General features: G+C 31.5%; 15 protein-coding genes across 15 annotated transcripts; 5 read left to right on the top strand and 10 right to left on the bottom strand. All coding sequences in view use genetic code 12, as the record gives it.

Moving 5' to 3' along the window:
• Positions 1–113: 113 nt before the first annotated feature.
• Positions 114–674, top strand: CTRG_01587 (gluconokinase; the record flags this gene model as incomplete). Its single annotated transcript, XM_002547235.1, has 1 exon — positions 114–674. The coding sequence occupies one exon, from the start codon at positions 114–116 to the stop codon at positions 672–674; it is 561 nt and encodes a 186-aa protein (XP_002547281.1).
• A 703-nt stretch (positions 675–1,377) lies between these two features.
• On the top strand, positions 1,378–2,400 carry CTRG_01586 (uncharacterized protein; the record flags this gene model as incomplete). The annotated part of the gene is made up of 1 exon (XM_002547234.1): positions 1,378–2,400. One exon carries the CDS (start codon positions 1,378–1,380, stop codon positions 2,398–2,400), a length of 1,023 nt encoding a protein of 340 aa, XP_002547280.1.
• Positions 2,401–2,449: 49 nt separating this feature from the next.
• Positions 2,450–4,207, bottom strand: CTRG_01585 (uncharacterized protein; the record flags this gene model as incomplete). Its single annotated transcript, XM_002547233.1, has 1 exon — positions 2,450–4,207. The coding sequence occupies one exon, from the start codon at positions 4,205–4,207 to the stop codon at positions 2,450–2,452; it is 1,758 nt and encodes a 585-aa protein (XP_002547279.1).
• A 175-nt stretch (positions 4,208–4,382) lies between these two features.
• On the bottom strand, positions 4,383–5,594 carry ERG10 (acetyl-CoA C-acetyltransferase; the record flags this gene model as incomplete). Its single annotated transcript, XM_002547232.1, has 1 exon — positions 4,383–5,594. One exon carries the CDS (start codon positions 5,592–5,594, stop codon positions 4,383–4,385), a length of 1,212 nt encoding a protein of 403 aa, XP_002547278.1.
• Positions 5,595–6,164: 570 nt separating this feature from the next.
• CTRG_01583 (uncharacterized protein) lies at positions 6,165–6,845 on the top strand (the record flags this gene model as incomplete). Its single annotated transcript, XM_002547231.1, has 1 exon — positions 6,165–6,845. One exon carries the CDS (start codon positions 6,165–6,167, stop codon positions 6,843–6,845), a length of 681 nt encoding a protein of 226 aa, XP_002547277.1.
• Positions 6,846–7,051: 206 nt separating this feature from the next.
• RIM11 (serine/threonine protein kinase) lies at positions 7,052–8,284 on the bottom strand (the record flags this gene model as incomplete). The annotated part of the gene is made up of 1 exon (XM_002547230.1): positions 7,052–8,284. The coding sequence occupies one exon, from the start codon at positions 8,282–8,284 to the stop codon at positions 7,052–7,054; it is 1,233 nt and encodes a 410-aa protein (XP_002547276.1).
• Positions 8,285–9,091: 807 nt separating this feature from the next.
• Positions 9,092–10,024, bottom strand: CTRG_01581 (uncharacterized protein; the record flags this gene model as incomplete). Its single annotated transcript, XM_002547229.1, has 1 exon — positions 9,092–10,024. One exon carries the CDS (start codon positions 10,022–10,024, stop codon positions 9,092–9,094), a length of 933 nt encoding a protein of 310 aa, XP_002547275.1.
• Positions 10,025–10,514: 490 nt separating this feature from the next.
• Positions 10,515–11,000, bottom strand: CTRG_01580 (uncharacterized protein; the record flags this gene model as incomplete). The annotated part of the gene is made up of 1 exon (XM_002547228.1): positions 10,515–11,000. The coding sequence occupies one exon, from the start codon at positions 10,998–11,000 to the stop codon at positions 10,515–10,517; it is 486 nt and encodes a 161-aa protein (XP_002547274.1).
• Positions 11,001–11,759: 759 nt separating this feature from the next.
• Positions 11,760–12,713, bottom strand: CAK1 (cyclin-dependent protein kinase-activating kinase; the record flags this gene model as incomplete). The annotated part of the gene is made up of 1 exon (XM_002547227.1): positions 11,760–12,713. The coding sequence occupies one exon, from the start codon at positions 12,711–12,713 to the stop codon at positions 11,760–11,762; it is 954 nt and encodes a 317-aa protein (XP_002547273.1).
• Positions 12,714–13,000: 287 nt separating this feature from the next.
• SSN3 (cyclin-dependent serine/threonine protein kinase) lies at positions 13,001–14,980 on the bottom strand (the record flags this gene model as incomplete). The annotated part of the gene is made up of 1 exon (XM_002547226.1): positions 13,001–14,980. One exon carries the CDS (start codon positions 14,978–14,980, stop codon positions 13,001–13,003), a length of 1,980 nt encoding a protein of 659 aa, XP_002547272.1.
• A 304-nt stretch (positions 14,981–15,284) lies between these two features.
• On the bottom strand, positions 15,285–17,285 carry VPS36 (ESCRT-II subunit protein; the record flags this gene model as incomplete). Its single annotated transcript, XM_002547225.1, has 1 exon — positions 15,285–17,285. The coding sequence occupies one exon, from the start codon at positions 17,283–17,285 to the stop codon at positions 15,285–15,287; it is 2,001 nt and encodes a 666-aa protein (XP_002547271.1).
• Positions 17,286–17,766: 481 nt separating this feature from the next.
• HYM1 (Hym1p) lies at positions 17,767–18,789 on the top strand (the record flags this gene model as incomplete). The annotated part of the gene is made up of 1 exon (XM_002547224.1): positions 17,767–18,789. The coding sequence occupies one exon, from the start codon at positions 17,767–17,769 to the stop codon at positions 18,787–18,789; it is 1,023 nt and encodes a 340-aa protein (XP_002547270.1).
• Positions 18,790–18,959: 170 nt separating this feature from the next.
• On the bottom strand, positions 18,960–20,138 carry BAT21 (branched-chain-amino-acid transaminase; the record flags this gene model as incomplete). Its single annotated transcript, XM_002547223.1, has 1 exon — positions 18,960–20,138. The coding sequence occupies one exon, from the start codon at positions 20,136–20,138 to the stop codon at positions 18,960–18,962; it is 1,179 nt and encodes a 392-aa protein (XP_002547269.1).
• A 1,197-nt stretch (positions 20,139–21,335) lies between these two features.
• TAF14 (TATA-binding protein-associated factor) lies at positions 21,336–22,061 on the top strand (the record flags this gene model as incomplete). The annotated part of the gene is made up of 1 exon (XM_002547222.1): positions 21,336–22,061. One exon carries the CDS (start codon positions 21,336–21,338, stop codon positions 22,059–22,061), a length of 726 nt encoding a protein of 241 aa, XP_002547268.1.
• Positions 22,062–22,332: 271 nt separating this feature from the next.
• Positions 22,333–23,781, bottom strand: STE4 (G protein subunit beta; the record flags this gene model as incomplete). Its single annotated transcript, XM_002547221.1, has 1 exon — positions 22,333–23,781. The coding sequence occupies one exon, from the start codon at positions 23,779–23,781 to the stop codon at positions 22,333–22,335; it is 1,449 nt and encodes a 482-aa protein (XP_002547267.1).
• Between the last annotated feature and the right edge of the window lie 531 nt (positions 23,782–24,312).

The following is a 24,312-nucleotide window of genomic DNA, read 5'->3' as shown; positions in this document are numbered from 1 at the left end:
TCAGCAATTATATAAATACTCCCTTTTATAGACCATATTCATTTTAATTCCAAATTTTTTTTTTCACAAATTCAAGACAATTACAAACATCAACTAGACAAAAAAAAACAAATATGACTAAATCAAAATCAACAGTTATCGTAGTAGGTGGTCCAGCAGGTACCGGAAAAACCACCCAAGGTGAAGCATTATCTAGTTATTTTAAATGTCCATTTATCGAAGGTGATGCATTGCACCCTCAAGCTAATATTGATAAAATGTCATCAGGAATCCCATTAACTGATGATGATAGATGGGGTTGGTTAGAAGAAATTAGTCAAACTTCAAGTTCATCAGCTGCTAATCCCGATAATGAATCTCATATTGCGATTGTTTCTTGTTCTATGTTGAAGAAGAAATATCGTGATTATATTAAAGAACATTCTTCTAATCCAGATGTTGTTTTCCGATTTGTTTTTATTTATACCACATTTGAAGAATTGATGAACCGAGTAAGCAATCGAAAGGGACATTTTATGAAGAATGATATGGTTAAATCACAATATGATATCATGGAAATACCACAAGGTGATGAATTGTTAAACAATGGTGGTGATTGTATTGCAATTGATGCTACTGGTAAATCGCCAGAGGTTATTTCCAAAGAAATCATTGACTATCAAGATTTGGCTTAGGTCAGATTAGATTAGAGTAGGTTGAGTCTGAGATTGTATGTATGTACGAGTCACGTGATTTCTATAACTGAATATGTGTAATAAGATGAACCCCATTGTTAGAATCTTGCGTATGTGTAGTGTAAGGTTTTGTGTGTGTGTGTGTGTATTAATGAAGAGGCACACACACGTTAGCGAATGGACAGAAAAACAAATAAATTGATTGTTCACACATGTACACGAACTCTCATACAAAGTTAATGACTTAGAAGAAGAAGAAGAAGAAGAAGAAAAAAAATTGAGGACACACACACTCACATAGACAGTTGTATATTGTATACACATTGAGATATATCTATACTTGTTTGTTCTATATCGTTGGGTTTTTCTTTTTAATTAGGTATACAGAATTCAAATTTTAATTCCCAAACAGAATTGGCTCATTACCATACATTTCACTTCTGCAAGAACAAAGCTGCCCGGTGTTAATATTTTTTTTTATTGAACTCATCGTCAAATACAATCATATCTTCATCAACTGATTATTATTATTATTGTTAATTTTTTTTTTTTTTTTTTTTTTTTGAATTGTATATTTCAATTTCCCATTCTCTTTCGTTATTATTCAATTATAACCATTACTACGACCTTATCCTTTAATTCCGATCATTTGAGATAAAACAACAGGTCACTTTTTTTTTTGGCATTAATATTTCATATTCCCATGACATCCACACCACTCGAACTTGAACTTGAATCATTACCATATATAAATCCATCATTAGATAGAAGAATAGTTTTTATAACAGGGGGAAATAGTGGACTAGGGTTTTATACAGTTCTACAGTTGTATCTTCATGGATATACTATTTATCTAGCAGGTCGATCAAAATCAAGATGTTTAAATTCAATTAAAGAATTAAAATTAAAAGCTAAAGAAATTCAAGATACTTATTCATTGGAAGAATCAAATAATAGATTTTTAGGAGATTTAAGATTTTTAGAAATTGATTTAAGTAATTTAAATCTGATTATTAATGCTGTTGAAAATTTTAAAAAATTGGAAGATCATTTACATATTTTAATTAATAATGCTGGTGCCATGGCTTTACCTTATACTTTAACAATAGATAATTTTGATATTCAATTACAAACAAATTTCATATCTCCATTAGTTTTAACAACTAAATTATTACCTATATTGGAGAAAACAAAAGATAAATTCCCAAGTTTACCTACTCCAAGAATAATATATCGAAGTTCATTTGGTCATTTATTTGCTTTACAATATTTCAATTTAAGTAATTCATTGGATTATTATCCTAATTTAGTATTTACATGGGTAAGATATGGTATGGCAAAAGTAGCAGGAATTCATTTCATGAAAATGTTGAGTTTACGTAATCCAAAAATATTATTTTTAACAGTACATCCAGGATTAATTATGAATACTAATTTATTTACTTATTGGACAAGACTACCTATTGTTGGAATAATGTTTTGGTGTTTATTTCATATATTTGGTTATTTCTTTGGTACCACAAGTAAAGAAGGTGCCAATGTGGTGATTAAATGTTGTTTAGATGAAAAATTATCGGTGGAGAAAGATAATGGGAAATATTTTGGTCCTGATGGTAAAGAATCCCAACCTTCAAATATAGCTACTAATATGGATTATGCGGCAAGAACATGGATTTGGACCATTAATGAGTTGAGTAAACGAGGTATAACAATACCTAATCTGTAAATCATTATCTTTTATGTATTCTACATATACATGTAAATCATGTTGCTTATTAATACTTGGTGTATCTTTCAATAAGAATATCTTCAAGTGTCTTTGGTGTAGGATCAGTTTGCAAATTTTTCAAATTTTCAGATAATTCAACTATTTGAGGTTCATTTATTTCGGAGTCATCAATTTCAGTTATCTTTGGAGATTGTGATAATGGTGTTGTTTGATGATAAGCAAATTCATCATCCTCATCATCACTATCAATTTGTTCTTCTTCTTTTTGTTCTTCTTCGTCTTCTTCTTGATCATCGTCAATATCTTCCCAATCACTATCTTCATCATCTGAATCATCAACTATATCACCTTGTTTACGTAATTTCTTTTTAAACTTCATATATTCAGCATAATTCATATCTCCTTGATATTCACCAATTTCATGTCGTTTTCTTTCTTTTTCTTCTTCTTCAATACCTAATATCACATTAGTTTCAAGAAATTCGGGAAAATCTTCAAATTCACTATTTTTAAAATCCAATCGAAAAGTTTCAACTTGATTTAACATCAGTAATTTAAATTTATCATAAAATTCAATAGTTTTATCTTTATCTAACCAAATATCAGTAATTTCAAAATATTTCTCTCTAAATTCCATCAATCTTTCATTTCCATCAAATTCATCATAATCCGGATCATCTTCCTCATCATCAATCTCCTCATCTTCCTCTTCAAGAATATTCTTTGAAATATTTAAGATTTCATTCAATTGACTAGCTAGTTTCTCTTCTTCTTCCACTTCCTCCTCATCATCTTTATCAAATGACAGACTAAATAATTCATACGCGTCTTTATTTTCCCCAACTTCATGATCAATCAATCCTCTATTGATTAATTCCTTTTGTAAATCGTATCTTGATACTTGTTTAATATCCAGTGGTATTTCAGGCTTTACATTCAAATCATTATAAAACTTCAATAATCCATTAACAATTACATCTTTAGCAGTTAAATCAGGACGATTTTGACAAATTGCTAAAATAACACCTAAATTTAAAGTATTCATAGGTATACTAACCAGACAATTATTATTTCTATCTTCTTCTTCATGTAATTCAATCTTATCTATTTTTGATTCATTTTCTAAACTTATTAAAGATAAGGATAATAAATTAACATCATTTGTAATTAATTTACCTACGTCTTTTGGTAAATTATCAATTTTCACATCATGAATATATTTTAAATATTCATCTAATTCACTTTGATTTTTCCAATATTCAGACATGGCTGAATTAATTGTATAATCTTGATTATTTAATTGTTGAATAGCAAGATATAAATTAATATATCTATCATCATGTAAATTTAATACAATAATTGAATAATCATGAATCCAAACTCTATTAATTGATGTTCCTACTTCTTCAAGATCATTAGGTAAAAAATCATGACAATGAATTAATAATGGTTCAATATCAATGGAATCAAATATATGAATATATGAATCTTTATGATATTTAGTAAATTGAAATAACAATGAGACTAATAATAACGATTCTCTAATATACTCATGATAATTAAGTTCTCCATGAATATAATCAATTGTTAGATTATTAAATACTGTTTGTTGTTGAGTAATTGTAGGTGGTTGAATAATCCAGGGATATGATTTAATCCAGGGGTCTAAAAATTGAGATAATTTAGTCAAACAAGTAGGAATATCTTTGGATACTATAATAAATGTTATTGTCGTATCATTGAAACGATTTTCTATTTCGTATAAATTCAATTCATCTTCAGTCCATAAATAATCAGTACTCATTATTATCTGTTTTATTCTGTAATGGTGATTCTACAAATTAAAATGAATATAATAATAGCCATGTATATAAAATTTTCCCATCTACTTTCTTTCTATACAAAATTCCGCACGCGAAATTATATTGAAGATCGCACTACTTTGTTTGTTTTCTATAATAGCCACATATTTAAGCTGATTATAATTTGGCATCAGAATCAACTTTTTCAATGACAATGGCAGAAGCACCACCACCACCGTTACAGACACCAGCAGCACCAAATCTACCACCTTCTTGAGTCAAAACAGATAACAAGGTAACAACAATTCTAGCACCACTACAACCCAATGGGTGACCCATGGCAACAGCACCACCATAAACATTCAATTTTTCCAATGGAATGTTAACCAATTCAGCATTGGCCAAACCAACAACAGAGAAGGCTTCGTTCAATTCAAAGAAATCAACTTTATCAAGAGACAAACCAGCATGTTTGATGGCTTTTGGAACAGCTAAAGCTGGAGCAATGGTGAAATCAAATGGAGTTCTAGCAGCTTCACCCCAACCAGAAACTTTAGCTAATGGTTTCAAACCCAATTGTTTCAATTTGGCTTCAGAAACCAAAATTAAAGCAGCACCACCATCATTCAATTTAGATGCATTTGGACCAGTAACAGTACCGTTATCTTTTTGGAAAACAGTTCTGGCAGACTTAAGTTTTTCTTCATTGAATTTACCAATTTCTTCATCATTTTCAACAACGGTATCTGGTTTACCTCTGAATCCTTTGATGGTAACTGGAGCAATTTCTGATTTGAATTTACCTTGACTTAAAGCATTACCGGCTTTTTTGTAGGAGTTAATGGCGAAATTGTCTTGATCATCTCTGGAGAAACCATGGTCTTTGGCACATTTTTCAGCAGCAACACCCATCAATTTTTCTTCATAAACATCTAATAAACCATCTTTTTGAACACCATCAACCAAAGTGGCATCACCATATCTAGCACCACTTCTAGCACTTGGCAAGTAGTATGGAGTGTTGGACATGGATTCAGCACCACCAACAACGACAACATCACTAGTACCACAGATGATATTTTGGGCACCAATAATAATAGCCTTCATACCAGAAGCACAAACTTTGTTAATGGTGGAGGCAACAATAGTATCTGGTAATCCTGCTTTCAAGGCAACTTGTCTAGCTGGGGCTTGACCAACATTAGCTTGTAAGACACCACCAAAGACAATTTCATCAACGTCTTGTGGTTTGATTTGTGGAACTTTAGCTAATGCTGCTTTGACAGCATGAGCACCCAAATCGGAATAAGTCAATGATGACAAAGATCCTTGGAAGGAACCAATTGGAGTTCTTGCTGTTGAAACAATATAGACTGGTGGGAGAGTCATGATGTGGATAATCTAGTTGAATATGTAATTAATCTAGCAGAAGTAGTAATGCTATAAGGTAATAGAAAAAGAAAAAGAAAGAAACGAAAAAAAAAAGTTTGGAATGAGAGGAGGTGGTAGTGGTGTGTATGGTTGTCAAACCAAACCGTTTTTATAGTGAAAAAAAAAAAAAAAAAAAAAAAAAAGAAATCAAGTTATACGACGTGTGCGTGTGTGTGGGTGGTGGACTGGTATCAAGTGCCGAGGGAACGAGATAAAAATTTTTTTTAACAAACGAGAGAAGTGGAGATTGTAATTAATAAGAAGTATAATAGTTAATCTATTCCGAAATCATGGGCACCATTTCCTTTCCCCCATGGAGATTTTGATTATTAAAAATCTCCGATGTATGTAGATGTTATCTCCATTTATACGATCATAATTGGTAAGACAGAATGATATTATATCATAATATATTTTAGGTATGAGATACTGTCCATGTTCTCTTTAGTAACATGACGAAGAAAAAATAATAATAAAAATTAGCAACGAAAAAGAAAAAGACTCTAATCCACAATCTACATTGACAACATGCTTAATCAAACAATGATTAGATTACTTAGGGTACAAACAATTAAACCATGTCTTTATAGAACATCACCATTTGGTGTAAGAGCATTTGCAACAACCACACCGAAACTAAAACTTTTCCAATCTAAACCACAAGTTACACGTCCATCATCAATTTCTAAAGAACAACAACAACAACTAGATAATCATCCAATACTTAAAAGAGTTCCTAAATTTTTACGTTCATATGCATCTAAATTCATCAATGCACCAATATCACATTTAATTTCATTTATTATTCTTCATGAAATAACAGCAATTATTCCTCTTGTATCTTTATGGTATTTTTTCCATAATCATCCAAATTATGTACCTATGGAAATTCCAAATTGGGCATTAGAACAAGGTGCTAAAGTTATTGATTATGCTATTACTAAAGTAACTAACTGGGAAATAAATTCAAAAGATAAAATGCAATTAATTATTGAAGGTGCTTATGCTTTTAGTATTGTTAAATTTTTGATTCCTGCTAGAGTAATGATTAGTTTATATTTAATGCCTTGGTTTGCTAAATGGTTTGTTGTACCAATACTGAATATCTTTAGTAATTTCAGACAAATCATAAACTTAAAGAAGAAGCAAGAAAAGGAACTGTCATTCGAACATGTAAAGACTAAAAAAATAGAAAAGCCTAGATTGTAAATAGTTGAAGAAATAACATTAATGTATAAAAATAAAATAAAATAAAATAAAATGCGTATATATACAATATATATACTGTGAAGTAGTATTATTTAATAATAGTATACAGTTGGGTGAATTGGTAAGGTGGAAAAAGAAAATATTTATATATATATATATATGTAAACATTAAAAGTAATAGTATTAAAAAAAATATCGTTCGTTTATTAATCAAGCTTAACTTTCATCTCTTCATGTGTCATTGGTACAAATTCATTTAAATTATTTATGCGTTGGTGTTGTAATCTTAAATGGCTCATAGCCCACTGGGGTACAAGTGAACCATTCAAGTTTGGCGATATGGATAATTCACGATCATCAAAATCAAACAATTCTGGCAAATCTCTTGAATCTGGTTGAGAATTGTATAATTGGTAACTAGCAGCATTGTTAAAGTTGGATGTGGTGGAATTGTTATTACTATGGTGGAATTGTTGCAGGAATATTTTTCTATAATTTGGTAATTTAGTTTCTTGCATCCTCAATTCATCAAAATAGTGATCAACCAAAGCTTCAACAGCCGATATTCTATTTATTGGAGAATAAACCAATATCTTGGCCAAAAATTCAATGGTTTCAGAGGATGCTTTTTTAAAGATCTTGGATAAATTTATTGGTTTGATTGAAGGAAATTTATGTTCCATATAGTTTGGATTCATATGCTCAATTTGTTCTCTACTTGGAGTACCCAAGATTTTAATAATCTCCACCAATTGATCAATACCAGATTCACCAGGGAATAATGGTTGTCCCAAGATCATTTCCGCAACCACACAACCAGCACTCCAAACATCAATCTTGGTTGTATAATTGGTGGCACCAAAGATCAATTCTGGAGCTCTATAGTATCTGGAACAAATATAAGAAACATTTGGTTCTGTTGGTACCAAGATTTTAGCAGATCCAAAATCTGCCAATTTTAATTCACCAGTAGCAGGATTCACCAATAAATTTTGGGGTTTGATATCTCTATGACAAATACCCATGGAATGAATATAAGCTAAACTTCTAAACATTTGATAAGTGAACAATTTAACCTCCAATGGAGGCATGGCTAATCTTTTTGAAGTGTAGAACTGACCAGTCTTGTATAATGTTTCCGGCATAAATTCTAAAATCAACAGCAAATAGACATCATCTTTATGAGAGGTGGACAAGAAATAATAAAACAATTGGATGACGTTTCGATGTTGCAACTTCTTCATTATACTCAATTCTCTATTTTTGAATCTACGATCTTGAAGAACCCTTTTGATGGCAGCAATTTGGTTTGTAGGTTGAAGTTGTATTTTGTAGACAACACCAAAGGACCCATGACCAACAACATCTGATTTGATAAAGTTCATTTGGGTTGTTTCCCCAGAAGGAGTTTGAACAGTAACCTGTTCTAATTCTGACATAATGGATTTGTTAGTAATGATGGATTCAAAAATGAATGGATTTGAGGGTACAGGAATGTGTCTGAATGGGAATGAAACAGGCCAATAGTAATAATAATAATAAAGAAAACAAAGAATGTTAAAGTAAACTAAAAACAAAAAAGAAAGACTGATTGATATATACAAAAATTTTTTTTTGTTTCTTTGTTTCAATTGAATTGATGGTAAAAAAGAAAAAAAGCACAGTAAATAAAAGAAAAATTAATGAGTGAGTAAGTGTCGATGTGTGTGTGTAATGTATGTGAGAGTGAGAGTGAGTGAGTGTGTGAAGTGAAGTGAATTGCGTGAGTGATTGAATGAGCGAAATTGGATTGGAGTGTGTGGGGACAGAAATTGGTTTTTGTTTTTAATTACTTCACTTCACTTGGCTTCTTGTTGTTTGTTGTTTTTTCTGTCGTCGAACTTTCAATTTGTATTGTAAAATTTCGTGACCTCATTTTTTTTTGTCTCTCTCTCTCTCACTCTCTCACTGTCTCTGTTCCCTTCCCTTTTTATTTTTATGTGTATGTTGAATGGGTAGAATTTATTTATTTTTTTTTTTGTTGCTTCAAAGTGTGATTCCAATGTGGTAGCAATTTTAATCCAAAAATGGGACAAAAGAAAAAAAAATGAGATCGACACACCACTACCACCGCTCACCCATCATCATCCCCAACACCAGACACGGCTTCAAAAACGTATTCATGCAATACTAATTAAAAAAAAAAATCTTTAATTATATCCAAATAGACACATTCCTTAATATCCCAAATACAAGTTAGTAAATTTCTAAATTAAATACATACCAAATTGTTCACTTCCTCTTCTATGAAACTTGAACTTGTTTCTCAAGTTGGTTAGATAACTTTTTGATTGATCAAATGAATTACCCCTCTTCATTTTACTACTATTATTGTTGCTAATAGTGTCATCGTAAAACCCATTATTGTTATTGTTGTTATTAATAGATACCGAATGATTAAGTGTGTTTGTCAAGGTAGTAGATTGAAACGATTTAATCATCTTATCGGTAGCTAATGGATCCACAGCATCATCAGCCTCTTCAATCTCTTCAACTTCTGTCTTGTCAGAATCATTGTCATACGAAAATGCACGATTCATACCATTACTTGTGATATTGTTATTGATCTCATAACTATTGGAAAACTTCATATAATGACCACGGTATTCATGTTGAATGCAATTATTGTTGTTACTGTTAATTGTCGAATTGTTGGTGGAATTCATGGTGTTGTTCACACTAAGTGGTAATGGCTGATAACTGTTATTTCTCTGTCTAAATTGCGTCTCTTGTTTATATGGATCAGCAACAATATTTCCATTGCTTCTTCTTCTTTGATCCCTGAGTTCTTTCTTCTCCTCTTTAATCTGATCTCTCAATTCTTTTCTTTCTTCACGAATCTGATCTCGTGCCTCTTTTCTTTCGTCTCTTTGTTGTTGTTTCAACTGCTTCAATTGTTTTCTTTGGTTCTTTCTCACCTCCTTCTTGAATTGCTTGGTCTTTACCTGTTTGTATATTGGCTTATCTTCGATCAAACTCTTCAATTCAGGGGTAGATATTCCTGGATTGTGCACATAATTTGGATAATATTTGACAACTCCAAACTCTTCTTCAATCACGTTATAATCGACATTTCGAATAAACTGGTCGTTAATATCTTCGTGATGGGAATGAATAGGATTAAACTTGGAAGAAAACATAATAAAATCAAGCCTCTAATTTAAGATATTGATAAATATAAAACGTGGAGAATATAAGATAATAACAGTAATAACAATAATAACAAAATAAAATGAGAACCCCGATGATAAAAGTTAACTAATGCAAATAAATACCAATCTATATGTTGATGTTTAAAGTAGATTATTATAGTAGAAAGAAAAAAATTTTCTTTTAAGAATGTATATATTAAAGTTGTTGTTGTAGTGTGTATCTTTTTTTTTTTTGGTTTGATTCTTCGTTTGGTTTAAATATTTCAATTTAAATGTCTTTACACAAAAACGCTAATTATATTGTTTTTCCCTTTTGTTATTGTTAAAGTTGTAGCAAATCCTATACTTTACACAAACCAAACGTATCCTAAATCTTTTTTTTTTCTTTTTTGCTCTTTAATTAAAATGTAATCTTCCTCCATCTGATCATAATCATCAAGAAATGAGTTGTTCATTTCCATTACAAGCCAGCTATGTTTCATAGAAGTCTAATATCATCACACCACATTCCTACAGAATTTTCCTGTCCCTCGTCCCCCCAATTTACAAAAACGTTTGCAATTATCTTTTTCTTTTTTCCAGTTGGCGTTTTCCTAAAAAAGCAAACAGGAAAAAAAAGAAAGCAAAAATACCCCACATGTTTCCATGCAGGACCTTTCAAATTGATTGTAAAAGGATTCCTGTTTTGTGTATGAAACGACATTTTTTCACAACAATTAATGTCGTTCATTAGATTTTGGTGTCCGTGTGGGGTTCTATCTGTATAGATATAGCAACCCCTGCATTGGTTCATTAAATACAACAGGGAGACATTTTTACCAACTAACAAATCTAAATGATACACACACACACACACACAAGTATACTTAAACTTACAAAGCATGCACATACATATATACACACATGTTTCAAGTTTATACAAAACAATGATTAATCCAACCCTGTCTTGAATTATGAAAATCATCAAAAGTAAATGTATAGAATCATGTATCAATTGGAGATAGATCAAATGGATAACAAAAAAATAATTATTATCCCCACCCCCACAGTTGATTTACCAATGTTTCCTACTTTCCCCTTCTAATGTTCATTCCTGATCTTTCCATTCATCCTCCGCCACGCATAGAACTCTTTACAAAAATATTTACTTATCCACTAGCGTGTACGTGTTTTATGAAATTATCTTCTTGTTTGTTGTTAGGAACACTTAACCGTTACTTCCTGATGGTGGTAGTATTTTTTTTATATATATAAGTAATCATACATGATAAATCCTTTGGATATCTACTCCACTTCAAAATTACAATCAACCATTGTATTAACTAAATTGCTGTACAACTGATGACTATTTCTTCCATCTCAACCAATAGTGATGATGGGATACAACATCAAAAGAAGAAAAAAAAAAGAAAACTTTAATGACTACTCAGACCCCCTCCAAGGTATCACCACTTAATTAGATAATTAAAAGAAACTCCATGATATCTAACTGTCGATTAAACTATTTCTACAGAAGTCATTGTCGTCGGATTTTCTGAATATATTCTTGACAGTAGATCTTGATTTGCTTATTTTCTTTTTATTCATTGAAGAATATCCGGTATTCCAAAAAGATAAAAAAGAAACCAAACTTAATTAATCGGTATTAAAATTTTTCGCACGTGAAAACCTACTCGTGATTACTCTGTCTTTTGCAACAAATCCTCTTTCTATTGAAACTATGTTAAAGCTGTATATATAATTCATTTGCAGTGATTCTTTTTTTAGTATCATATTCTATCATTCTATTAAATAACTCCTTAATCTGTTCATCTTGACATCGTGGCAATAATTCATTCAATGGTTTTCTTTTATAATTTGGCAATTCCAACATTTTACTCTCCAAGTCTTCAGAACCAAAATTAACAATGATTCTATTTAACAAAGCCAAATCACCAATATCAGTACTTCCGCCATCTTCTTCATCTTCCTTATCTTCCAATACACTTTTAAAATCTGTCGAATATAAAATAGTTAAAATTATACCAAGACTCCAAATATCAACACTAAAATCATATCCATTATCTAAGATAACTTCTGGTGCTTTATAAATTCCACTTGATATATCATTATGTTTTTCGATTTTTTCATCTAATGGTGGATTATTTATATCATAACATATTCCAAAATCACCTAAAATTGGATTAGTTATATCTTGATTTATAAACATAATATTACTTGGTTTTATATCACGATGAATTATTCCATTATCATGTAAAAATCTTAAAGCTTGAGACATACATTTTAACCATACTTTAATATCTTGATCTTGAATCTTATTAATTAATTTATAACTTACATTCCCATCATTTTGAAATCTACTCATACGTTTACAATATTTTGGAATTTTAATAAGATTATTCATATTATATTCATATAATTTAGTAACTAATATGATATCATCAAATATTTTTAAATCATTTAAATATTCAATTATATGTTCTTTGGATGATTGGGATTGGAATTTTTTAAGTATTGAAATTTCTCGAATAATAGAATGTGGTGGTGGTTGAAAGTCTTCATCCATTATTTTAAGACAAACTAAAGATTTAGTGGTCTTATCAATTGCTTTATAAATTTCTGATATTGAACTTGTATAGATTAATTGTTTATCTATATAGTAATCTGTTAATTTCATGGTTTGATTTGGTTGTATTGTATATGTTGTCAATAGTTTACAATAATGAGATTGGTTTTTTTCACTTTTTTTTTGTATGTTTGCTTGTTTGTTTGTTTGTGCGCTGCTGTTCTGTTTGATATCTTGGATGGTAATTCTTGCAGCACAATTAAATGCCACTATTCTAAGATAGGATATTACGATATTACTACATCATAATTTAAAACTACATTCATTGTATACGCCCTCACAATGAACTATTCATTCGTATCTCTACATAATAATAATAATAAACAGTACTAATGATATCATCCACGCTTCTTTCTGATACCTCCCGATAAATCATCCATTCCACTACGTTTATACCCTTGTAATTGTTGTGATTGTATCTGCTGTTGCAATTGTTGTACCTGTTGTATTTGAATAGGTCCTCCACTTTGCAGTTGTTGTCCTTGTTGCTGCTGTCCTTGTTGCTGTTGTTGTTGTTGTTGTTGATGATGATTATTGGCATTTCCTCCACCACAACCGCCAGTTACTATATCATTATCATCAGTGTAAATTTTTCTATTTGGGAACTTATAAGTTAGCCCTTCGAACGCATTCTCTGTAACTTTTGGTAATTCTAAGAAATATGGATGTAATAATGCTTGGTCTGCCGTAAGTCTTTGTTCTGGATCATATTTCAAAAGTCCTGCTAATAAATCCAAACAATTGGCCGTACTATTATTATTTCCTGTGGAACTACCATTATTGGTATTATTATTTCCACTATTAATCATTTTAAACCAATTGGATAAGTTATTCATATAATTCTGATTGAAATTCTGTGTGAATGATAAATATTCTGGGTATTTGTTTAAACTTGGCCAGATATCAGTAGTAGGTGTACCTAATATTTCAATAATTTTCTGAAGTTGATTCTTTTGGAATGGAACGGATTTCTTATTATTCAAGTCAATCTTACATTCTTCACCTTTAAACATTGGTCTTAAACTTAAAATCTCACCAAGGATACAACCAATTGCCCATAGATCTAATGCTGGGGTGTAGTGCCGTGTGCCCAATAATAGCTCAGGAGCTCTATACCATATAGTAACCACAACTTTATCACCAGTATATAAACTTTGTAAGGGATCTTTAAATTTTCTTGCCAATCCCAAATCACCAATCTTAACCACACCTTGAGATGTAACCATGATATTTGCTGGTTTCAAATCACGATGAAAAATCCAATTTTTATGAAGAAAAGTGACCCCATTTAAAATTTGCCAAATTAATGATTTAACAGTTGAATTAGGAATAGGCTTAAATTCTGGATGTGATTGATAATGAATAATTTGTAATAAATCATGTTCACAAAATTCAAAAATCATATAAATTGATTTATTCTCCAAGATAATATCTACTAATTTAGTGATGTTTTTATTATTCAACTCTCGACAAAGTGACATTTCTCTAATTGCAGATTGTGAAATACCCGTATAATGTAAAACTTCATCCTGATGAATACTATTTTGATTATTTTGATTTTGATTTTTATTCAAATTATTCACTGTGTTATTATTACTGTTATTACCTCCGGCTCTTCCATTATTATTCCCATGATGATGATGATTATCACTTTTGAATTTTTTAATTGCATAAAATTGCGGAAGTGCTCCATTGTTGTTGTTGTGGTTGTGGTTGTTATTACTATTATTATTATTATTATTAAAATTACTGTTACCATTTCCTAGGTTTATTTGTGGACTAACTATTGATTCATCCAACATATCATTTCCATTATCTTCTGTGATATTATTACTTATATTCCCATTAGGTTTATCATTTTTCAATTTTGCTTTATAAACTTTCCCATAAGTTCCCGCTGCAATATATCCCATAATTTGATAAGTAGACAACACAGATTCTCTAGTTAGATCTTTTCTATGTTTAAAAGGTCCTAAAGTAAGTATTGAATTCAGTGCCATTAATGCCGGTTGCGGAATACTATTTGTTCTTGAGGTATTAGATGATGTAGGCATTGGTCCACCACCTACTCCACCCATAATTCCTGAAGTTCCCGATGTTCCTCTTGATAATTGATGGTGAGGCATAGTTGATCGCATGGGTAGTTGACCTTGATTTTGTTGAAGTTGTTGATGATGATGATGATGCTGTTGCATTATATGTTGGAAATTTTGCTGTGATTGTTGATGTTGCTGTTGTGGATGATATTGTTGAATAGGAACGTTATTTAGGTTTCTATATTGTCCTCCTGGTCCTCCTGATGATGTTGAGTAATTCATTCCACCGATTTAAATTTTTATACTCCAATAATCTAAAAAAACACCTTTAGCTCTGGCCAACAAAAGAAAAAACAAAAATACTAAAAAAAAAAGATCAAATTGTTATGAAAAGAGAGACAGAAAAAAAAAAAAAAAAACAAAAGAAAAAAGTATGTGTTTACTGAAACTTGCCATGATAGTTTTGACTCTACTCTCTGGTGTAGTACAAAAATGAATGCAAAATAATAATTAATAATCTATAATAAAAAAAATCATTGAAAAAAGAAACTAATAATTACAAACCAATTCATAATGACTACTTATTCTAAAACCTTAACCCCACTAAATCATTCAATGATTGTGATGTGGTTTCTGACATATTTGTTGTAACTAAACTTTCCGCATCATCGTTATTCTTTTCTTGTCCTTTACATTCATCTACTGGATCTACTGATTCACTGAAAAACTTATAATCAGGATTCAAGTCCACTAAATTGTCTTGGTTCTGTTTATAATACTCATCTTTGATGGTATTAGTTATTTCCAACTGTTCTTTTGTTATCAAGTCTTTCATTTCCTGAATCGTTCTGGAATCATCCCATTCCGAATCAGTAAATACAAACTTGTTGATGTAGTAGAAAGTACCAGATATATGATGGTCGATTACAATCAATCCTTCTTCAACACATTTATCTAACTCTTCAATTGTTATATTATAGGACCAATTGAACTGGTTTGATATTTCGGATATGGTCTTCCCGTAATTCACCGCATTGTATAATGCGTCCTCCATATCGGATTCTTCAATCATCTCTTGCCTTAATTTCATAAGCTTATACTCATACTCTTGATTCTTAAGATAGTCAACAATGTATTCACCGTATGTGTTGGTGTTTCGTCGTGGCGAGACAACAAAAATATCTGATTTAACATATTTCTTCACAATAATTGGTAAATTTAAAGCATTAAATAAATCAATTGCTTTTTGAAAATCAGAACTTGTTATAAGCTCGCTGCCGAATCCTTGGTTTTTAATGAGAAATCGATTATACTCCGCAAATAAATCTTGCGATGAAACCATGGATGTCTTTTGCGTCAACCTATAGTTAATGGCAAATTCACTTATATGTCGACTCAATTCCTGATGATATAATGAGGAGGTCTTTTTGATATTTAACGCAGGAATGACTGGTTTGGTGATACTTGCTGGTTGTTGTTTAACCAACTTGTTGAATGAGGTAGACAATTTAATTAAATCTTGATATTTAAACATCAACTGTTCCAAATCATCTAACGAAGACGACAAAATAATTTCATTCTGTTTTCTTTGTAACTCTTCAAGCTGTTCTAAAGCATGAATACCAGCGCCTCCTGTCTTTTTAGGTAGTTCAGGCTTGGGATCCGGAGTGGCCAATTTAATTGCATTTTTATTAATTCCACCTCTTTCTTCCAACTCCTTCCATTTTATATCATCCAATATTTTACCAACCTCCTCGTAGAACTTACCCTCGCCACCTTTTCTAAAACTTATCTTAATATATGGTTGGTTATTCGTATACGTTTCTTCACCACTTTCTAATTTTAAATTCAATGGATTAGAGTTAATTGAGACATTACTCAAACTTCCTGTGATATTCTTCACTGTGAATCCTCGGCTTGAATTAGGCTGTTTAAGTTCAGTACCACACATTTCACAAAAATTCAATGCTGGATGGTTTATAAAAGTACATTTGGGGCATTGATCACTAGAAGTGGTCATTGGTTGAGGCTCGGGAGTCATTGATTCTGGTGTTAGTTCTATTTCTTTCGGTTTATTTCCGTCTTTTAGGATGCTTGTAAGAAATGCTTTTGAAGGTCGAATACCGCAGGACGTACATTTCGGTAGTTCCTCTTCGTCAATCTTGAAATTAGAAAGGATGTGATTGTTAAATGAACATATCTTACAAGCCCAATCAAGTGTAGTAACTACATTGGACAAATTGTTTTCTTCTGTTTCACCATCACCTGCTGTTGTTGTTGTTGTGCCCGTCTTGATGTAAAGTGTCACCTTTGGCGATCTTCTGAAATATCCAACCACGAGATTTGCTTTCTTAAACAATGACAATTCAACGGCAATACAATTCTTAACATTATCATTATCAAAATAAATCAACCTTTTATTGGTTAAATAAATCCTCCCATTTTGGTGATTTAGTATTTTTGATCTACCTTGATATAAACCAACGTTGTCTTTGATGTAGATATTATATTCGTTATCTTGCAAAATTGGCCGGCTACTCCTGTTAATTAGCACTGTCTGCCATATATTCAACCAAGTGGAGGTCATGGCTGATTAGTGGGAAGTAATTTTTAGAATTATGTTGAGTTCGTCTGGAGGCAATTCACTAGCAGTTGATTTCCTGTTGCCAACTTCAAATACTTTCGTCTGCTTCCAAAAGTAAAATCAGCCAAACGAAAAAAAAAAAATAGAAGAAAACAAAATTAATAAAAATTGAGCCAAAGAGAGACAAAGAAGAATTGTTGCATTTTCTTTTGATCAAATTCATTTCTTTTTCAACACCAATTTCAAGTAGAACATATCAAGTTCTAAACCAATCCTTTATCATATATAAGAAGGGCAACCAGTTTAAAATTGCCCTGGTTTCATTTACATTCTCTACAAGAGGCAGATCATTATTTTTTTTTAATTCATATTTGTCAGCATTTTCCTAGTTTGTTTTCGTTTTGATTTTTTTTTTTTTCTATTTTCATCGTCATTTGTGATCCATCATATCAACACATTTCCCATTTTACTTTATTAGTCGAATATGTCATTTTTATTTAAAAGAAATCCTAAAACTCTGTCAGAGTTGGTTCGAGCTTTAAACGATCAGGTTCTGAAATTAGACTATTGTTCACCTCAGGATAGTAATTACAAAAAGTATCAAGATGAATGTGCACGATATTTGAAAAATATGAAAGTAATATTACACGGAGATGATGAAGTGGATCCACAGCCTGATCAAATCACTCAACTTGCACAAGAAGTTTACGCTTCCGATTGTTTGTATTACTTGATTTCGAATTTGAGAAAATTAGATTTTGATTCTCGAAAAGATGTGGTCATTTTATTCCTGACGTTGTTGCGACGAACAACTGCTAATAAATCACCCACTGTTGATTATCTAATTAACACGAAACCAGAAATATTAGTATTATTGATTAAAGGTCCTGAGATTCCTGAGATTGGGTTAATAACTGGACAAATATTACGAGATTGTATTAAGTTTGAGATAATCAATCGATATGTTATTTATCATCCGTTGTTTTGGAATTTTTTCAAATATGTACAAATCCCGACTTTTGAAATTGCTACTGACGCAATGATGACCTTGCATGAGCTATTAACGATCCACAAGAAATTGGTGTCTGAGTTCTTGGGTAATAACTATGATTTGTTTATTCTGTCAATTAACAAATTGATCACCTCCAAAAACTACGTGACAAAGAGACAAAGTGTTAAGTTATTAAATGAATTAGTGTCGCAAAGATCAAATCAACAGTTTTTGTCAAAATTTTTTGATGATGCCAATAATTTGAAGTTGACTATGTTGTTATTGAGTGATAAACTGAAAAATCTACAACTTGAAGGCTTCAATACCTTGAAATTTTTTGTTGCTAATCCTAAAAGATCTCAAAAAGTAACTGATATTTTGATTAAAAATAAAGAGAATTTCATTGAGTTCTTTAAAACATTTGATATTTCTAGTTTCCATGATAATCATCTCGTTGATGAACGAGATTATACATTAGAAGCAATTAAAAACTTACCTGATAGAGCAAGTCATTAGCATGTATGTCTATAATGTTATTATCAACTACAACAACGATAAAATGAGTTTGCATATTATTATACTCACCCAGCATTAGTATATTGAGTTCTTTTTTTTTTCCTTATACATTTATATATAGTCTATAAAAAAACAGAATTGAAGAAATAAAACTTACTCATCTATATCCTCTATTGTGCAACTCTAGACCAGTTTTTGTATTCTTGTTCACCGTATTGGATTTGTCTAATCCATTCAGCAACAGTGGCAGTCAAATCACCAGAGGTACCTAATGAAACTGGAACATCGATATCTCTACCTCTGAAACCAATATGTTTAATAGGAGAAACAACGGCAGCAGTACCAGCACCGAAAGCTTCAATTAATTGACCTTTTTTAGCTTTTTCTTCAACTTCATGAATGGTAAATTTTCTTTCACTGATGGTCCATTCGTCTTTTGGTAATCTTTCCCTACATAATTCTAGAACAGAGTCTCTGGTAACACCTGGTAAGATCATACCATCCAATGGAGCAGTGACCAATTCTTTAGTACCATCATCATTGGCAAAAGCAAAGAAAACATTCATTGTACCAACTTCAGTAATGTAACCTTCTTCACCAAACAACCACAAGTTTTGTTGGAAACCTTTTTGGGCAGCTTCCATTTGTGGTTTGATACAAGGAGCATAATTAGCTCCTAATTTCTTATCACCAACACCACCTGGCCATGCTCTGACAGCATAGTCAGTAGCTTCTAAACTAACTGGTTTGAAACCACTTGAATAATAAGGACCAACTGGAGAAGCAATAACATATAACAAAGCTCTATCTGGAGTACCGACACCCAATGAAGCGGAAGTACCAATTAAAGTTGGTCTAAGGTATAATGAATATCCTTTACCTTCTGGAACAAAACCTTGATCTAATACTAATAATTTATCAATTAATTTTTGCAATTCTTCACCATCAAAAGTTGGCAAAGCAATTCTTTCAGCAGAACTGTTCATACGAATCATGTTTTTATCACCACGGAATGTACGAATCAAACCTTTACTGTCCTTGTATGCTTTCATACCTTCGAATAATTCAAACGCATAATGGAAAACAATCGTACTAGGATCTAAAGATAAGTTATGATATGGAGAAATCTTTGGAGTATCCCAACCTTTTTCCTTGGTCCATTCAATTTCTAACATGTGATCTGTAAATGTCTTACCAAATACCAATTGTTCTTTAGGAAGCTTGGTTTTAGGAGTAGTGGTTTTTTCAATAATTAATCTAGAAGCATCCAATGGTGCAGCCTTGGATGAGTTGTATCTTATCCATTGTGTAGAACGTATAGAACGTCTAATAAAAGTCTTGCTAAACATAGTTATCAACACAGGTAAAGGTTCTAATAATGAAAAAAAAAAAGAAGATAGGAATTCTGTTGATTTTTTTTTGAATAGATGAGTCAAGTGATGGAAGACGAGTACAGATCGCTAGCTTTCCATACTAAAAGCGAACGGAAAAAAGAACGAAAAAAAAAAATTGTATATCCAAGGAACGGCATCTGTCAGTCTCGCCCGGTATCGCTTCTGGGTTCCCGTTATCGAATTCAATATTGGTCTCCTTGATTTTGCTTTTTCAAATCACAAAAGACAGAAACAAAAGACTTTAAAAAAAAAGATATGATAAAATAATTTATACAAAGGAAACCAACACTTTTTCATTTCCTTCTAATAATCTAAAATTTCTCAATTACATGTATAATAATGTAGAGAAAGTGCAACAAAAAAAAATTATGTAAGATTCGGTTTGCAGCTATTTCTTGAAAAAGTATATACCGAAAATTGCAATCATATGAAATACTGGTCACGTTATCAAATGTGACACCCATGTAATTATCCATAAAATGTGAATTAATATTAACAAATACTTCTTATGACTGGGGGTTCATAAGAAAGTTGATGGTAATTAGTTGAGATCAACGAGCACGCGTGTGAAGCACGTGACTTATTATAGTCGTGTACATATGTCAATGAAACAATTTTTTCTTCTGTTCTTATTTTTTTTTTGTTGTTGTTGTTGTTAGAAGAGAGAAAAAATGTGTTGAGCCAGAGTGAGAGGTCTTGATTCTAAGAGAAGGGGAGAACGAAATTTACAACTCCAATTTTTGAAACAAAGTAATCAACAAAAACAATTGCTGTCTAGATTTATTACAGCGACCAGTTGAAATCATTTAAAAAGATATAATCAAACAGAATTCAAGAGTCTTTGGAATTTCCTTGATTGTATTTATATATTGTTTTGATAGTTACAAGTTTGGTTTTAAACAAGTTTTTCTTTTTTTTTTCCACAAATCATTTCGACTTTTTTTTCAATTTAAAGAAGTTTTACTATAAAACACAAGGTTTGCAATATGTCTGAAGTATGTTTGATTCTATATTGGGCAGTTTGTTTATGTTTGCCGTTTGATTGGATTTAATTTACTAACTAATATTATTGTTTTGTAGGTGAAAAGAACTATTAGAATAACGACTGAACAACACATTCTAACTGATGAACCACCGGTAGAAAACTTCCCAATGAGAAAGTGGTCTGTTCAGATTTCCATGTTAGATGCTCAAGGTAATGAAGTTCCAGCCAAAATTTTAGATAAAGTCACATATACATTACATCCAACATTCCCCAACCCAATAAGAGTGATAAAACAACAACCATTTAGAATTGAAGAAAAAGGTTGGGGTGAATTTGATATTCCTATTGCAATTCATATCTTGGGTATTCAAGGTAAGACTGGAGAACGTAAATTCCAACATGATTTGAATTTCTTGCAAGAAAAGTATCACAATGACCATGTCATTAGTATTCCTGTTTCACCAACGAGAAATGGACCATTAAACAAACTATTAGCCGAAACTGGTAGCTTGCCATTTGACGAACAAGGTGCGACTACTGCTGCTGCATCCACCCCTGCTGCTAGTGGTGGTTCCACCGGTATGAAAAGAAAGTTAGATTCCACTAATGGGGGTGCTGCAGTAGGTGCCAATGCTTTGGATAATAAGGCTAAAAAATCAAAAGGTGCTATGAAAGGTAACATTGATTTGGAAAAATTATCGCAAGGTTTGACTAAATTAAGTGAAGATGATTTGATTGTTGTTGTCCAAATGGTCACTGATAACAGAACAAATGAAATGAATATTAAAAATGATGTAGATAATGGAGAATTTACTATGGATTTGTATACTTTACCAGATTCATTATTGAAGAGTTTATGGGATTATGTAAAGAAACATACTGGTGAAGCTTGATTATGGATCCAGTTCAGGTTTTTTTTACTATATTTTTGTTCCATTCAATTATGTAATTCTTTCGGTCTTTTAGTATTAAGTATAAAAATGTTTATAATCCATTTCAAAGAGAAGATATTAAACTAATAAATATAAACACCTTGTAATATTTAGCATTCTTTAAATTGCTTCTGTGGTTGAAGATTTTGGTTTTAACTATTCTTTGTGTATATTCTCTCGTCGCACTGTTAACACCTATGTAAAGTTACCATTCTACATCATTGACTGTTCTTCATACAGACCAAACTTTGATTGTGGAATCCCAGGAACCAGTGGCAATTCCAATACCATCAGGGCTGACTGCCACTTTATTGATTTTGTTCACGTGTTCATTTCCAAGAGTACCAATAATTTCATTCTTCAAAGTATCCCAGACAACACATCCATTTTCTGAATAACAAGCATAAAGGAATCTACCGCTCTTACCAAAATCCAAAGAGAATACACCTTGATTCTCAATAACTGAATGTGAACTGAGTATACTATATTGGTCACCATTCATATTTGAAGCTGCATTGTTAATTAAATTATTACTGTTGAAAAATGACCCCGAGCGTGCGTACCCATTATGGTGCTTACTTTTCTTGTTGTTCCCTGCGTTAGATGATGCTGTAAGTGAATTCAAAAGATGTAAATCTGGATTGCTTCTAACTTGATGAGCTAGAGAGTAATGACTCAACTCGCAATCAGATCGCAAATCAAACAATCTAATCAGACCGGCATCGCATCCAGCAGCGATTGCATTACTATCAGGGAAAACTTTAACTGACGTGACATCAGTGTTTGTTACCCCAAAAGATTGTGTTGGCTTTTGAGATCTCAAATCCCAAATTTTTACAACACCATCAGAACCTCCAGATATGAACAAGTTATCGGAGAGAATGTTTTTTGGGAAAATATCCAAACATAATACATCACCTGTATGCTCGATAAACTCTCTACTTTTAGCCCCTTTGTTCAAATCCCACAAAACACATGTCATATCACCACTAGCTGTGACTATAGAATTATTCCCTAGGAATTCACATTCAGAAATATAAGCAGTGTGACCTTTCAACACAGATTGGACAGATTGGTAAAAACTTCCTTGCATTTGATAACTGTTGCTGTTGATTAAAGCTCGTTCTTCCAGAACCGGAAAGTTTGTCGTATCTGGTTTAATCTTATAAATGGTACAATTGTTATCTAAACCACCAGAAGCAACCAACTTTTCATTTTCTGAGTAGCTGCATGTTAACACATATGGATTTTCCAATTGAATAGCGTGTTTCTTGTATCCGGTAATCGCATCCCAAATAATCATATAACCATCAAAACTTGCAGATAATATTCTACTAGAATCAGCACTCCAGCATAATTTGGAAATTTTATTTTGATGGCCCATCAAGGTATTGTATAAGGTTAATTTGCAAGTATTTATAGGAATATGGGTAACATTTTTAGAAACCATTTGTATAGTTGTGTCTTGGGTTCTTTTCTTGATGTTGAAAATTTCCTCGTAGAGTGCTTTTGTTTTTACTCTTTCTTTAGTTATTTGTTGAGTTAATGAGTCTGTTTGGTTTGTTGTTTGTGCATCGTCGACGAATGGAGATCTTCCATAGTCCATTTGTTCTGACATTAACGGCTGTGATTCGTATTTTTTTGACATATTTAATTCATGTACTGTTTCGTAAACTTGCATGTAAATCAATGGTAATGCTATTGAGCAAAAAAAAAAAGAAAGACGGCTATAAATGAACCAAGATATGGTGAGAATATGTTGATGATAGTATCTCAAATAGTGTAATCCAAAAAAAAAGGCAAACCGGGAAGAAGGGACAAGAGGAGGAAGGGAAAGGCAAATAAAGGAGTATTATTCCGGTTTTCGAAATCTTACTAAGACGAATAAATGAATAAATAAATAACAAGTGGGCCAAGTAAATTTTTATATGAATACAATGGATTGCCTTCTTATTTTTTAAATCATTTAGGTATTTATGGTAGAATTAACTTTTTCTTTCAAATAAAAAAAAAAAGATCAAAACCCAGCTCACTGCAATGGTACACTTTCATTTTTTTTTATACAGTACATATATTTGTACTTATTTTTTTTGAATTTATTTAATGTGGAATTAGAGAATAACCATATTTGGCACGTTTTTCTTAATTATTATTGTTAATTGAGGTTTCATAGAAAATAAAAAACAAGTGGCTTCTTGGAATTACGGAAGCC

Source organism: Candida tropicalis, assembly GCF_000006335.3.
Source record: "Candida tropicalis MYA-3404 genomic scaffold supercont3.2, whole genome shotgun sequence".
NCBI classification, from domain to species: Eukaryota; Fungi; Ascomycota; class Pichiomycetes; order Serinales; family Debaryomycetaceae; genus Candida; species Candida tropicalis.
Note: the sequence above shows the minus strand (reverse complement) of the source record. Positions and strands in the feature narration are given on the sequence as shown.